This window comes from Neomonachus schauinslandi, chromosome 10 (assembly GCF_002201575.2).
Source record: "Neomonachus schauinslandi chromosome 10, ASM220157v2, whole genome shotgun sequence".
NCBI classification, from domain to species: domain Eukaryota; kingdom Metazoa; phylum Chordata; class Mammalia; order Carnivora; family Phocidae; genus Neomonachus; species Neomonachus schauinslandi.
The window spans coordinates 71,066,172-71,078,410 of NC_058412.1; the positions used below are offsets into that span (position 1 = coordinate 71,066,172).

Genomic DNA, 12,239 nt, shown 5'->3' on the forward strand with positions numbered 1-12,239 from the left:
CACTCTGAGTAGATGGAAGAGACCGTCTCCTCCACGGGAAGGCAAGGAAAGTCCTACTTTTGAGACAAAGGCATACAAAGCCTGCTTAATACTAAAACTAGAGCAGAAGAATCAAGAAACTCCTGCTCCCATCCCAAGAGCCTCATACTAAGTAAAAAGCAATTGCTATGGGAGGGGCAAGAGCACAGAGAGAAATATCTAACTCCCTTCCTGCCTCCAAATATATCACAAGCTGAAAGATGAAGGTAAGGCAGAAATGCTGAGAAAAATCATCTGACACTCCAGGACTCACATTAAGCACAAAGTAATAGCAGTCCATCTCTGTATGAATTTGAAGCCTGTGGTACTCAGAAGGTAATTATGACAAGCACAAAACCTAAACCTAGACCAATTATTACCTAGATTGACCAATACCTGTTTCATGCTAACAATCTGACAGAAGTAGAGGCATGTTTCTCTTACAAACAATGTTTGACATTTAATCCAAAATTAAGAAACACACACAAAAACAGGAGATAAAACAGTCAACAAATTCAGACGCAAAGATGGACCAGAAGATATACCATATCTATAATTAATATGTTTATGGATCTGGTGGGAAATTTTAGCAAAAAGATGGAAACTACTTTTAAAAAGGCAAATGAAGGGCAACCCTCTTGAGTTCCCTCCCTCTTCGGGAGCTTTGTACTATCATTTTACTACTGCTCAATAAACCTTGCTCTGCTGCCAAAAAAAAAAGGGGGGGCGGGCAAATGAAAATGCGAGAAATGATAAATAGGAAGAAGTTCTTTATCAGATTTATCGACAGAATGAACACAACAGAGGGAAGACTAAACCTATAAAAGACTGAAAGAAATGATCCAAACTGAAACAAAGAGAGAAAAGAGTAGAAACTAGGGCAGAGGAAATAAGAGGTGAGACAATAGCAAATGGTCTAACATATTTTTACTTGGAGTCCCAGAAGTGGGAAGTGAGCCACAGAAATATTTGAAGAGATAATGAACAAAACTTTTCTAAATTTAATAAATGACAACAAATCACAGATCCAAGAACCTCTGAAAAACCAAAGCAGAATAAAAATAAAGAAAAACACACCTAGGCGCAACACAGTCAAACTGCTTAAAAGTAGTGATATAAAGAGAAGTCATAGAAGTCAGACAGGAAAAAGAGGAAAAAAAAAAAAGAAAGAAAGAAAGAAAAGAAACATTATAGAGGAATAAAGATAAGAATGACAGCAGACTTCTTATCAGACATTATATAAGCCAGAACACGAGAGAAACATACTTAAAATCCTTCAAGAAAAAAAAAACAACTTCTTAACCTCCACAAAAAGATTCTTATAAATTCATTGCCAGATTTGAACTATAAGAAATGTTAAATAAACTTATCAAAAAAAAAAGGAATTGATCCTGATAAACATCATGATTAGTCAACTTTTTCTGTGAAAAGCCATATAAGTGGTGTAATAGTATAATGGTGATAAATTAAAGATATATACTGAAAAGTGTATAGCAACCTTCACCGCCACCAGCAGCCCCCAAAAAGAGAATAGCTCATAAGCCAATAGTAGAGATAAAACTGAATCATAAAAAAATACTCAATCCTTAAAAAGACAGGAAAAGTGGGAGAAAAGAATAGAGCAAATAGAAAACAGCATGATGATAGATTTATAGCCAACCATATCAATTACATTAATATAAATGGTCTACATTCCAATTATAAGACTGAGACTGTCATACTGAGTAAATAAGTAACACATATTGATACAGTGACAGAACACTACAGAAACTAAGAATAGAAAATTAGAACATTAGAAAACTAATTTATGTCCTATAGTAGACTGAAATTGTTAGATTTCAATATTTAAGAAATTTAAAAACATCTCAATGAAAGCAAATGATGAATATAATTAAGCTAAAACTGAAGTAATTATGAGTTGACTACTTTTTGTCTTCCTTTAGTTTCCCCATATTTTAAGGTCTTGATGTTAATTCTCCCCCACCTCCCCAAATACAGCAATGTTCATTAACACTGACCTTGCCATGGCTTCTTTCCACTTTCTGAAAACATTTATTCAGGGACAGATTATGTCGAACAGAATTCTTCCAGCCTGTTGGTGCAGTAGCAAAATATGGGAAGCGATCCAAAATCCAGCTATAAATTTCTTTGACAGGCAAACATTTATTTGGAGAGTGTTCAATGGCCATGTAAATGAGAAGACTAAAGGAATATGGGGGCTTTGCAGTTGCTGATTTTTTTTCTGGGTTCTGATAGCAAGATGGTCCTAAGGATGGCACATCATCTCCCTCTATGTCATACAATGGACTAACAATTGGAAGACCCTCACTTCCAAAGCTGAAGTTTGTTAGAAGATTAGTACTTTCATGAAGCCAGTTCAAGTTTGTGAGTTCATCATCTGCTGACTCACTGTCCACTAGAGTGGCCTTTGGCCTGGCAGCATCAACAGCTTCAGGCAAGCTTCCCATTTTGTAAATCTGGCTTAATCCTGCAACCTTTTCAGCTCCTGGAGTTTCAGCTCTCTTTTCTGGAGTCATTCCAATTACTGGACCCATTTACTCTTACAGTTTCTGCAATAAAGAAAACAATTGTCAATCAATATAATACTTAAGATTTGTAAGCTCATGGAAAAAGAAAATACATATTTAAATATCACCAAATCAGAAATTTTGCAATTATCCCACATAATATTTAAGCACAATATTTGTACAACAAAGACATTAAAGGTTACAAAACAAGGAAGAGAACTTATTTCATATTACTCAAAATGGCTGTAAATAAAATACAGAATTATAACACCATATGTATGAGTGATATTAATAAAAGTAAATAATATATTTTGAATACTTAATAAAGTCCTGAGCCTACAGTTACAGCCTAATAAATAATGGTTATTATTAAAAATAAGCAGACTTTCTTTGAATTCTAAGACTTTATAATCCATGCATTTTATAGACTTTATAATCCATGCATGACCTTTCTCAATATAGAAAATAACCAAATTTAAATTTAATCAATTTAAATTCAAATAAATATTTATTTAATAAATTTAAATTCAACATTAAGCCAAATTTAAAATACTGCTTAAACAATAACTCTAAACAAACCCTTTCCTCAAATCTGAAATATTTACTATAGAGATAAATAATTTCTAACATTTTTATAGATTATACTAAAACAATAACATTTCTTATTCACTAAATTCATTATCAGCAAAATTATTACTTACTGTAAATTTATTCTTATTACATTCAATATTTTAACTGAATTCTGTATCATCTCATCAAGTACTGACACTAAAAGGTTGGCATTCTCTAAGTAAAATTTGAATTATCACTGTATTTTCAAGGAGAGGGGGAAAAAAAGCTATTTTTTTTTTTTTTAAGATTTTATTTATTTATTTGACAGAGAGAGACAGTGAGAGCAGGATCACAAGCAGGGGGAGAGGGAGAGAGAGAAGCAGGCTTCCCGCAGAGCAGGGAGCCTGATGTGGGGCTCGATCCCAGGACCCTGGGATCATGACCTGAGCCGAAGGCAGACACTTAACGACTGAGCCACCCAGGCGCCCCAAAAAAGCTATTTCTAAACTATCCATTTTTATTTCTATTTTCTCAGATGTCTTTTGTTTTACTTTTGAAACACACTTCAATGCAAAAACTTATCATGGGAAAATAACTGACCAAAGAGAAAAGTGATATAGTAATATACTATTAAATTCATTTTTAGTGGTTCATAAAAGTACCTCATTTATGAATTCAGTGAAAAGCTTTGTCTTCCATTATCCTATTCATTCTACTTATGCTTATATAACTGAAATAAGAGAAATACCCCTACAGTTTTATTTTACTTAGAACAAAGCTGGCAGGTTACTCCAAGAACTATGAAAAACAGTCAATTTTATATGTAGAACAGTCTATCTGGATTCTGGTAGCTATTAATAGATGTAGTCTCAAAGCACTTAATTATCAATAGCATCAGCTAATATTTTTGGGACCAGGCATTGTGCTAAACACCACAAACTATATCTCAATTAACTATCAATTAAACCCTATAAAGTAAGCACTATTATTAACCCAATTTTATAAATGAGAAAAATGACTCAGAGGTTAAGCATCCTGTTTTAGTTTACCTGTTTAGTAATGGGAAACAACAGAATTTAAACCTGGGCATACTGACTTCAGAACCACAACTCTAACTACTACATTATTCTGGTAAGAAGGCAAACTTATCACCGGTGAATAACAATGACCCAAATCCTATCTATTTTAAATCTTACTACTGTTCTCTCCATATCCAGTTACTATCTTTCTTACTTAGACCTGTATCTATAACTTCACATACCAAGACATTCTGACTTGGTATGACATTACTGACTTTTCTTTTAGGAGTTTTCTGGTTTCAGGTCTTATGTTTATATTATATTTAATACCTGATTTTGGGCAAGGAGCTAGTACCGTTTTGGAATGCTAACTGGCAATATGCACCAAGAATCATTAAAAATGTCATATTCTTTGACCCAATAATTCATAGATCAATGGAAGAGAATTTAGAACCCAGAAATAAACCCACACATATATGGTCAATTAATCTACAACAAAGGAGACAAGAATATACAATGGGGAAAGAGAGCTTCTTCGAAAAACAGTGCTGGGAAAACTGGACAGCTACATTCATTAAGAATGAATCTGGGGGCGCCTGGGTGGCTCAGTTGGTTAAGCGACTGGCTTCGGCTCAGGTCATGATCCTGGAGTCCCGGGATCGAGTCCCGCATGGGGCTCCCTGCTCAGCGGGGGGTCTGCTTCTCCCTCTGACCCGCTTCCCTCTCATGCTCTCTGTCTCTCATTCTCTCTCTCAAATAAATAAATAAAATCTTTAAAAAAAAAAAAAAATGAATCGGTACTTTTTTTTTTTTTAAGATTTTATTTATTTATTTGACAAAGAGATAGTGAGAGCAGGAACACAAGCAGGGGGAGTGGGAGAGGGAGAAGCAGGCTTCCCGGAGAGCAGGGCGCCTGATGTGGGGCTCTCAATCCCAGGACCCTAGGATCATGACCCGAGCCGAAGGCAGACGCTCAACGACTGAACCACCCAGGTACCCCGAAACTGTACCACTTTCTTAAACCATTCACAAAAATAAACTAAAAATAGATTAAAGACCTAAATATAAGACCTGAAACCAGAAAACTCCTAAAAGAAAAATCAGTAATCTCTCAGACATCAACTATAGCAATATTTTTCTGGATCTGTCTTCTTAGGCAAGGTAAACAAAAGCAAAAATAAACAATGGGACTACATCAAACTAAAAAGTTTCTGCAGAGCAAAGGAAACCATAAACAAGATAAAAAGTTTTCTCCACTGAATGGGAGAAAATTTTTGCAAATGATATATACCTTAAGGGCTTAAATATGCAAAACATATAAAGAACTCATACAGCACCACCAAACCGCCCCCAAATAATCCAATTAAAAATGGGCAGGGGGGGCAGAGCAAGATGGCAGAGTAGGAGAACTGGATTTCATCTGGTCCCAGGAATTCAGCTGGACAGGGATCAAACCATTCTGAACACCTACGAACTCAATAGGAGATCAAAGAAAATAACAACAACAACTCTCTGAACAGAAAAGCGACCACTTTCTGGAAGGTAGGATGTGCGGAGAAGTGAACCCGAGGCGATATTCGGGAGGATAGACGGCGGGGGAGGGGGCCTCCGTGGGCCGCTTCTGGCAAGTGATAGAGCCCCGGAGCACAAAATCGGAACTTTTAGAAGTCGGCTCCGCTGAGGGACCTTGCTCCAGTGGCTTAGTGGGGGGTGGAACCCTCGTGGGACAGTGTGGACTCAGGACCCTCGGGGTCACAGAAAGACCAGGGTGCCTGAGTGCAGCAGAGCTCCCAGGTATTGGAGCGGAGAAGCTGGCTGCAGAGACAGAGCCGAGGAGCGGGGTCTCAGCTCTGGGTTGCCATAAACCATGATCTGCGGCACAGTTGGGCCACTGCTCCTCCAGCAGGGACCCAACAAGCGGCAGATCGGGGAGACCCCCCCTTCCTCCCCCAGGAGAAGCGGTATGGGAGCGCACCACAGGGATCTGCTGAGATTGGAGACTCCACACGGGGTTGGGTGCCAGAGATAGAAATGCTCGGTCACAGACCGGGTGAGCACGGAGTGAGGCCGGAGACCAGGGAGACAGGAGTGATTGACTGCTTTTCCCTGGGGGCACACTGAGGAGCGGGGCCCAAGTTCTCGGCTCCTCTGGCGGAGATTGGGAGGCAACCATTTTCACTCTCCTCCTCCAAAGCTGTAGGGAAAGCTTGCAGGGAACAAAAGCTCGGGAGAGCAAACCGGAGCAGATTACTTAGCCTGGACCAGCAAGGGCGGGGCAATTCCACCTCCAGCAAAGACATTTGGGAACCACGGCAACAGGCCCCTCCCCCAGAAGATCAGCAAGAACAGCCAGCCAAGACCAAGCTTACCGATCAATGAGAACAGCAGAACTCCAGCACTAGGGGAATACTGTTCATAGAATTCATGGCTTTTTTACCATGATTCCTTAGTCTTTCAAAGTTAGTGTTTTTTAACTTTTTTTTTTTTAATTTTTCTTTTTCCCTTTTTCAACCAACATCTTATCAATCCCTTTTTTAAAAAACATTTTTATTTTTCATTTTTTGTGTCATATTCTATCCCTTCATAGTAGTTACCCTTATTTTTGGCATATATATATATAACTTGTTCTCTCTTTAAAATTTTGAGATACAGTTTCTTCGAACAGATCAAAATATACCCTAAATCTCTAGTGTATGGCTTTGTTCTAGTCTCCTGCCTGATCACATTCTCTCCCTTTTTTTTCTTCTTTTTTTTTAAAAATCCTCTTCTTTTTTCAAACTTCCTATCAATTCCTTTTATAAAATTTTTTATAATTTTCATCTTTACAGTCATATTCCATCCCTTCATTGTATCAACCCTTATTTTAGTACATATACAAGTTTTTCTTTCTTTAAAATTTTGGGAGGCACGTTCTTCTAACAGACCAAAATACACCCAAAATCTAGTGTGTGGCACTGATCTATGCACCAGCCTGACCATATTTGATCATATTCTGTTTTTTTAATTTTGTTCTGTTTTTCAGTTTGTTTTTATCTTTTTCTTTTTTCTTTCTTTCCCTTTTCCCCTGGTTTCAGGTCTTTTCTGATTTGTTTAGAGTATATTTTCTGAGGACGTTGTTACCCTGTTAGCATTTTGTTCTCTCATTCATCTATTCTCCTCTGGACAAAATGACAAGACGGAAAAAATCACCTCAACAAAAAGAACAAGAGGTAGTACCAACTGCCAGGGACCTACTCAATACGGACATTAGTACGATGTCAGACCTAGAGTTCAGAATCATGATTTTAAAGATACTAGCTGGGCTTGAAAAAAGCATGGAAGTTATTAGAGAAACCCTCTCTGGAGAAATAAAAGAACTAAAATCTAACCAAGTCGAAATAAAAAAGGCTATTAATGAGGTGCAATAAAAAATGGGGGCGCTAACTGCTAGGATAGAGGCAGAAGAGAGAATCAGTGATATAGAACACCAAATGAGGGAAAATAAAGAAGCTGAGAAAAAGAGAGAGAAACAACTACTGGATCACGAGAGCAGAATTCGAGAGATAAGCGATACCATAAGATGAAACAACATTAGAATAACTGGGATCCCAGAAGAAGAAGAAAGAGAGAGGGGGGCAGAAGGTATACTGGAGCAAATTACAGCAGAGAACTTCCCTAATTTGGGGAAGGAAACAGGCATCAAAATCCAGGAGGCACAGAGAACCCCTCTCAAAATCAATATAAATAGGTCAACACCCCGACATCTAATAGTAAAACTTATGAGTCTCAGAGACAAAGAGAAAATCCTGAAAGCAGCTCGGGACAAGAGGTCTGTAACCTAAAATGGTAGAAACATTAGATTGGCAACAGACCTATCCACAGAGACCTGGCAGGCCAGAAAGGACTGGCATGATATATTCAGAGCACTAAACGAGAAAAATATGCAGCCAAGAATACTATATCCAGCTAGGCTGTCATTGAAAATAGAAGGAGAGATAAAAAGCTTCCAGGACAAACAAAAACTAAAGGAATTTGCAAACACGAAACCAGCCCTACAAGAAATATTGAATGGGGTCCTCTAAGCAAAGAGAGAGCCTAAAAACAACATAGACCAGAAAGGAACACAGACGATATACAGTAACAGTCACCTTACAGGCAATACAATGGCACTAAATTCCTATCTTTCAATAGTTACCCTGAATGTAAATGGGTTAAATGCCCCAATCAAAAAACACAGGCTATCAGATTGGATTAAAAAACAAGACCCATCGATATGCTGTCTGCAAGAGACTCATTTTAGACCCAAAGACACCCCCAGATTGAAAGTGAGGGGGTGGAAAACCATTTACCATGCTAATGGACACCAAAAGAAAGCTGGGGTGGCAATCCTTATATCAGACAAATTAGATTTTAAACCAAAGACTGTAATAAGAGATGAGGAAGGACACTATATCCTACTTAAAGGGTCTATCCAACAAGAAGATCTAACAATTGTAAATATCTATGCCCCTAACATGGGAGCAGCCAATTATATAAGGCAATTAATAACAAAAGCAAAGAAACACATTGACAACAATACAATAATAGTGGGGGACTTTAACACCCCCCTCACTGAAATGGACAGATCATCTAAGCAAAAGATCAACAAGGAAATAAAGACTTTAAATGACACATTGGACCAAATGGACTTCACAGATATATTCAGAACATTCCATCCCAAAGCGACGGAATACACATTCTTCTCTGGTGCCCATGGAACATTCTGCAAAATAGATCACATCCTAGGTCACAAATCAGGTCTCAACCGGTACCAAAAGATTGGGATCATTCCCTGCCTATTTTCAGACCACAATGCTTTGAAACTAGAACTCAATCACAAGAGGAAAGTCGTTAAGAACTCAAATACATGGAGGCTAAAGAGCATCCTACTAAAGAATGAGTGGGTCAACCAGGAAATTAAAGAAGAATTTAAAAAATTCATGGAAACCAATGAAAATGAAAACACAACTGTTCAAAACCTTTGGGATGCAGCAAAGGCAGTCCTAAGAGGAAAGTATCTAGCAATACAAGCCTTTCTCAAGAAACAAGAAAGGTCTCAAATACACAACCTAACCCTACACCTAAAGGAGCTACAGAAAAAAACAGCAAATAAAGCCTAAACCCAACAGTAGAAGAGAAATAATAAAGATCAGAGCAGAAATCAATGAAATAGAAACCAAAAGAACAGTAGAACAGATCAATGAAACTAGGAGCTGGTTCTTTGAAAGAATTAACAAGATTGATAAACCCCTGGCCAGACTTATCAAAAAGAAAAGAGAAAAGACCCAAATCAACAAAATCATGAATGAAAGAGGAGAGATCACAACCAACACCAAAGAAATAAAACAATTATAAGAACATATTATGAGCAACTCTATGCCAGCAAATTAGATAACCTGGAAGAAATGGATACATTCTTAGACATGTATCAACTACCAAAACTGAACCAGGAAGAAATAGAAAACCTGAACAGACCTATAACCACTAAGGAAATTGAAGCAGTCATCAAAAATCTCCCAGCAAACAAGAGCCCAGGGCCAGATGGCTTCCCAGGGGAATTCTACCAAACATTTCAAGAAGAATTAATACCTATTCTTCTGAAACTGTTCCAAAAGATAGAAATGGAAGGAAAACTTCCAAACTCAATTTACGAGGCCACCATTACCTTGATCCCAAAACCAGACAAAGACCCCATCAAAAAGGAGAATTACAGACCAATATCCTTGATGAACATGGATGCAAAACTTCTCACCAAAATACTAGCCAGGGGCGCCTGGGTGGCTCAGTCGTTAAGCGTCTGCCTTCGGCTCAGGTCATGATCCCGGGGTCCTGGGATCGAGCCCCGCATCGGGCTCCCTGCTCCGCGGGAAGCCTGCTTCTCACTCTCCCACTCCCCCTGCTTGTGTTCCCTCTCTCGCTGTGTCTCTCTCTGTCAAATAAATAAATAAAATCTTTAAAAAAAAAAAAAAAATACTAGCCAATAGGATCCAACAGCACATTAAAAGGATTATTCACCATGACCAAGTGGGAAATATCCCTGGGCTGCATGGTTGGTTCAACACCTGCAAATCAATCAACGTGATACAATACATTAACAAAAGAAAGAACAAGAATCATATGATCCTCTCAATAGATGCAGAAAAAGCATTTGACAAAGTACAGCATCCTTTCTTGATCAAACTCTTCAGAGTATAGGCAGAGAGGGTACATACCTCAATATCATAAAAGCCATCTATGAAAAACCTACAGCGAATATCATTCTCAATGGGGAAAAACTGAGACCTTTCCCCCTAAGGTCAGGAACGCGGCAGGGATGTCCACTATCACCACTGCTATTCAACATAGTATTAGAAGTCCTAGCCACAGCAATCAGACAACAAAAGGAAATCAAAGGCATCCAAATCGGCAAAGAAGAAGTCAAACTCTCACTCTTTGCAGATGATATGATACTTTATGTGGAAAACCCCAAAGACTCCACCCCAAAACTGCTAGAACTCATACAGGAATTCAGTAAAGTGGCAGGATATAAAATCAATGCACAGAAATCAGTGGCATTCCTATACACCAACAACAAGACAGAAGAAAGAGAAATTAGTCGATCCCATTTACAACTGCACCCAAAACCATAAGATACCTAGGAATAAATCTAACCAAAGAGGCAAAGGATCTGTACTCAGAAAACTATAAAATACTCATGAAAGAAATTGAGGAAGACACAAAGAAATGGAAAAACATTCCATGCTCATGGATTGGAACAACAAATATTGTGAAGATGTCAATGCTACCTAGAGAAATCTACACATTCAATGCAATCCCCATCAAAATACCATCCACTTTTTTCAAAGAAATGGAACAAATAATCCTAAAATTTGTATAGAACCAGAAAAGACCCCGATTAGCCAGAGGAACGTTGAAAAAGAAAAGCAAAGCTGGCGGCATCACAATTCCGGACTTCCAGCTCTATTACAAAGCTGTCATCATCAAGACAGTTTGGTACTGGCACAAAAACAGACACATAGATCAATGGAACAGAATAGAGAGCCCAGAAATGGACCCTCAACTCTATGGTCAACTCATCTTCGACAAAGCAGGAAAGAATGTCCAATGGAAAAAAGACAGTCTCTTCAACAAATGGTGTTGGGAAAACTGGACAGCCACATGCAGAAGAATGAAACTGGACCATTTCCTTACACCACACACAAAAATAGACTCCAAATGGTTGAAAGACCTCAATGTGAGACAGGAGTCCATCAAAATCCTAAAGGAGAACACAGGCACCAATCTCTTCGACCTCAGCTGCAGCAACTTCTTCCTAGAAACATCGCCAAAGGCAAGGAAAGCAAGGGCAAAAATGAACTATTGGGACTTCATCAAGATAAAAAGCTTTTGCACAGCAAAAGAAACAGTCAACAAAACCAAAAGACAACTGACAGAATGGGAGAAGATATTTGCAAATGACATATCAGATAGAGGGCTAGTATCCAAAATCTATAAAGAACTTATCAAACTCAACACCCAAAGAACAAATGATCCAATCAAGAAATGGGCAGAAGACATGAACAGACATTTTTCCAAAGAAGACATCCAAATGGCCAACAGACACATGAAAAGTGCTCAACATCACTCGGCATCAGGGAAATCCAAATCAAAACCTCAATGAGATACCACCTCACACCAGTCAGAATAGCTAAACTTAACAAGTCAGGAAACAGATGTTGGCGGGGATGCGGGGAAAGGGGAACCCTCCTACACTGTTGGTGGGAATGCAAGTTGGTGCAACCACTCTGGAAAACAGTATGGAGGTTCCTCAAAAAGTTGAAAATAGAGTTACCATACGATCCAGCAATTGCACTACTGGGTATTTACCCCAAAGATACAAATGTAGGGATCCGAAGGGGTACGTGCACCCGATGTTTATAGCAGCAATGTCCACAATAGCCAAACTGTGGAAAGAGCCAAGATGTCCATCGACAGATGAATGGATAAAGAAGATGTGGTATATATACACAATGGAATATTATGCAGCCATCAAAAGGAATGAGATCTTGCCATTTGCAATGACATGGATGGAAATGAAGGGTGTTATGCTGAGTGAAATAAGTCA

General features: G+C 38.4%; 1 protein-coding gene across 2 annotated transcripts in view; it reads right to left on the bottom strand.

The window, feature by feature from the left end:
• Window positions 1–12,239, bottom strand: part of FOXN2 (forkhead box N2) — a 65,947-nt gene that overhangs the window by 23,477 nt on the left and 30,231 nt on the right. For both annotated transcript variants that reach the window (XM_021701153.1, XM_021701154.1), the window contains exon 2: window positions 2,037–2,588. In XM_021701153.1, coding sequence (XP_021556828.1) covers window positions 2,037–2,573 — 537 coding nt within the window. In that variant the 5' untranslated portion in view covers window positions 2,574–2,588. The remainder of the gene's footprint in view (window positions 1–2,036; window positions 2,589–12,239) is intronic.